Source organism: Eimeria mitis, genomic scaffold (genome assembly GCF_000499745.2).
Source record: "Eimeria mitis Houghton genomic scaffold, Emh_scaff5323, whole genome shotgun sequence".
Classification (NCBI taxonomy): Eukaryota; Apicomplexa; class Conoidasida; order Eucoccidiorida; family Eimeriidae; genus Eimeria; species Eimeria mitis.
The window spans coordinates 2,794-4,291 of NW_013573601.1; the positions used below are offsets into that span (position 1 = coordinate 2,794).

Here is a 1,498-nt window from a genome sequence, read left to right on the forward strand (position 1 = left end):
GGCAGTTCTAGGGTGAATTGTGTATGTATAAAGACAGACGATGGTGTGCTGATGTCGGCACCGCACGTGCTGCGCTGCAGCAGCAGAACTGCTGCGCTGCAGCTGTCTCCTTCTTTGCTGCTGTCTCCTGATTTTAATGTAGAGGGCCTAGAAGGGCTTATGTCTGTCGATGGTATCGTCAGCAGGTTGCTGCCGCAGAAGCAGCCGCTGCTGCTCAGAAGAGAACAAAGAAAAAAACAGCAGGGCCTGCTGCACACCCAGCAGCAGCAGCAGCAGCAAGTGCAGCAGCAGCAGCAGCAAAGTGGCAGCAGCAGCAGCAGCAGCAGCAGCTGGGGTGTACAAAGAGTAAGGCTTAGTTATAGAGAGACAAAAACACTGATAGATGAAAACACAAACAGAGACTGTCTCCTTGCTGCAGCAGCAGCAGCAATCGAAGCAGAAGCAGCACTGGGCTACCCGCAGATTGTACACGGCATCTGGCAGCCCCCCGATGAGCCCCCAGTAGCAGCAGCAGCAGCAGGAACAGCAGCAGCAGCAGCAGCAACAGCAGCAGCAGCAGCAGCAGCAGGAGCGGGAGCAGGAGCGGGGGAAGGAGGAGCAGCTGCAGCAGGTTCAGGTTCAGCAGCAACAACACCAACAGCAGCAGCAACAGCAGCACCAGCAGCAGCACCAACAGCAGCAGCAGCAGCACCAACAGCAGCACCAACAGCAGCAGCAGCAGCAGCAGCAGCAGCAAACAAGACAAAAGGATGGAAGCCAAGAGGGACAGTAACTCTTCTCTCTTCTCGATCTGTTGTGCTGCCGGAAGGAGACAGCTGGGGGGGGGCAGAGGAGACAGATGCAGCAGCAGCAGCAGCAGCAGCAGCAGCACTTTGTCTAGCTGACGATATCCTACCCTCCTTCTCACCAACATTACCAGAGTAAATCCTGCTGCTGCTGCTGCTGCTGCTGCGCTTGCTGCTAGAGAGCAGCAGCAGAACTGCCGCTGCTGCAGATGTACTCGAAGCACCATCGAGCAGCAGCAGCAGCAGCAGCAGCAGCAGCAGCAGCAACAGCAGCAGCAGCAGCAGCAGCAGCAAGAACAATGGCAGCGCTAGCGGCAGCATAAGAGCAGCAGCAGCAGCAGCAACAGCAGCAGCTGCAGCAAAGTTTGTATTAGCTGCACAGCAGCAGCGCCACCAGAAGCAGCAGCAACTGCAGCTGCAGCGCTGGCAGCAGCAGCAGCTGCAGCAGCAGCAGCAGCAGCTGCTGCAGCAGCAGCAGCAGCATGACGGTTCGTTGCGCTGCTGCAGTGCGCGCTTGTAGACATTTGAACGCCAGCAGCACCAGCAGCAGCAACAGCAGCAGCAACAGCAGCAGCAGCAACAGCAGCAGCAGCAGCATTTATTGTGTATTTTTGTTTGTATAGACTGACAATAAATAAACAAAGACAGTTTATATATACATATATATATATATACAATATATATATATATATATATATATATATATATATATA

General features: G+C 54.1%; 1 protein-coding gene across 1 annotated transcript; it reads left to right on the forward strand.

The window, feature by feature from the left end:
- Positions 1-51: 51 nt before the first annotated feature.
- EMH_0081340 (uncharacterized protein) lies at positions 52-924 on the forward strand (the record flags this gene model as incomplete). The annotated part of the gene is made up of 1 exon (XM_013500370.1): positions 52-924. One exon carries the CDS (start codon positions 52-54, stop codon positions 922-924), a length of 873 nt encoding a protein of 290 aa, XP_013355824.1.
- Positions 925-1,498: the final 574 nt, after the last annotated feature.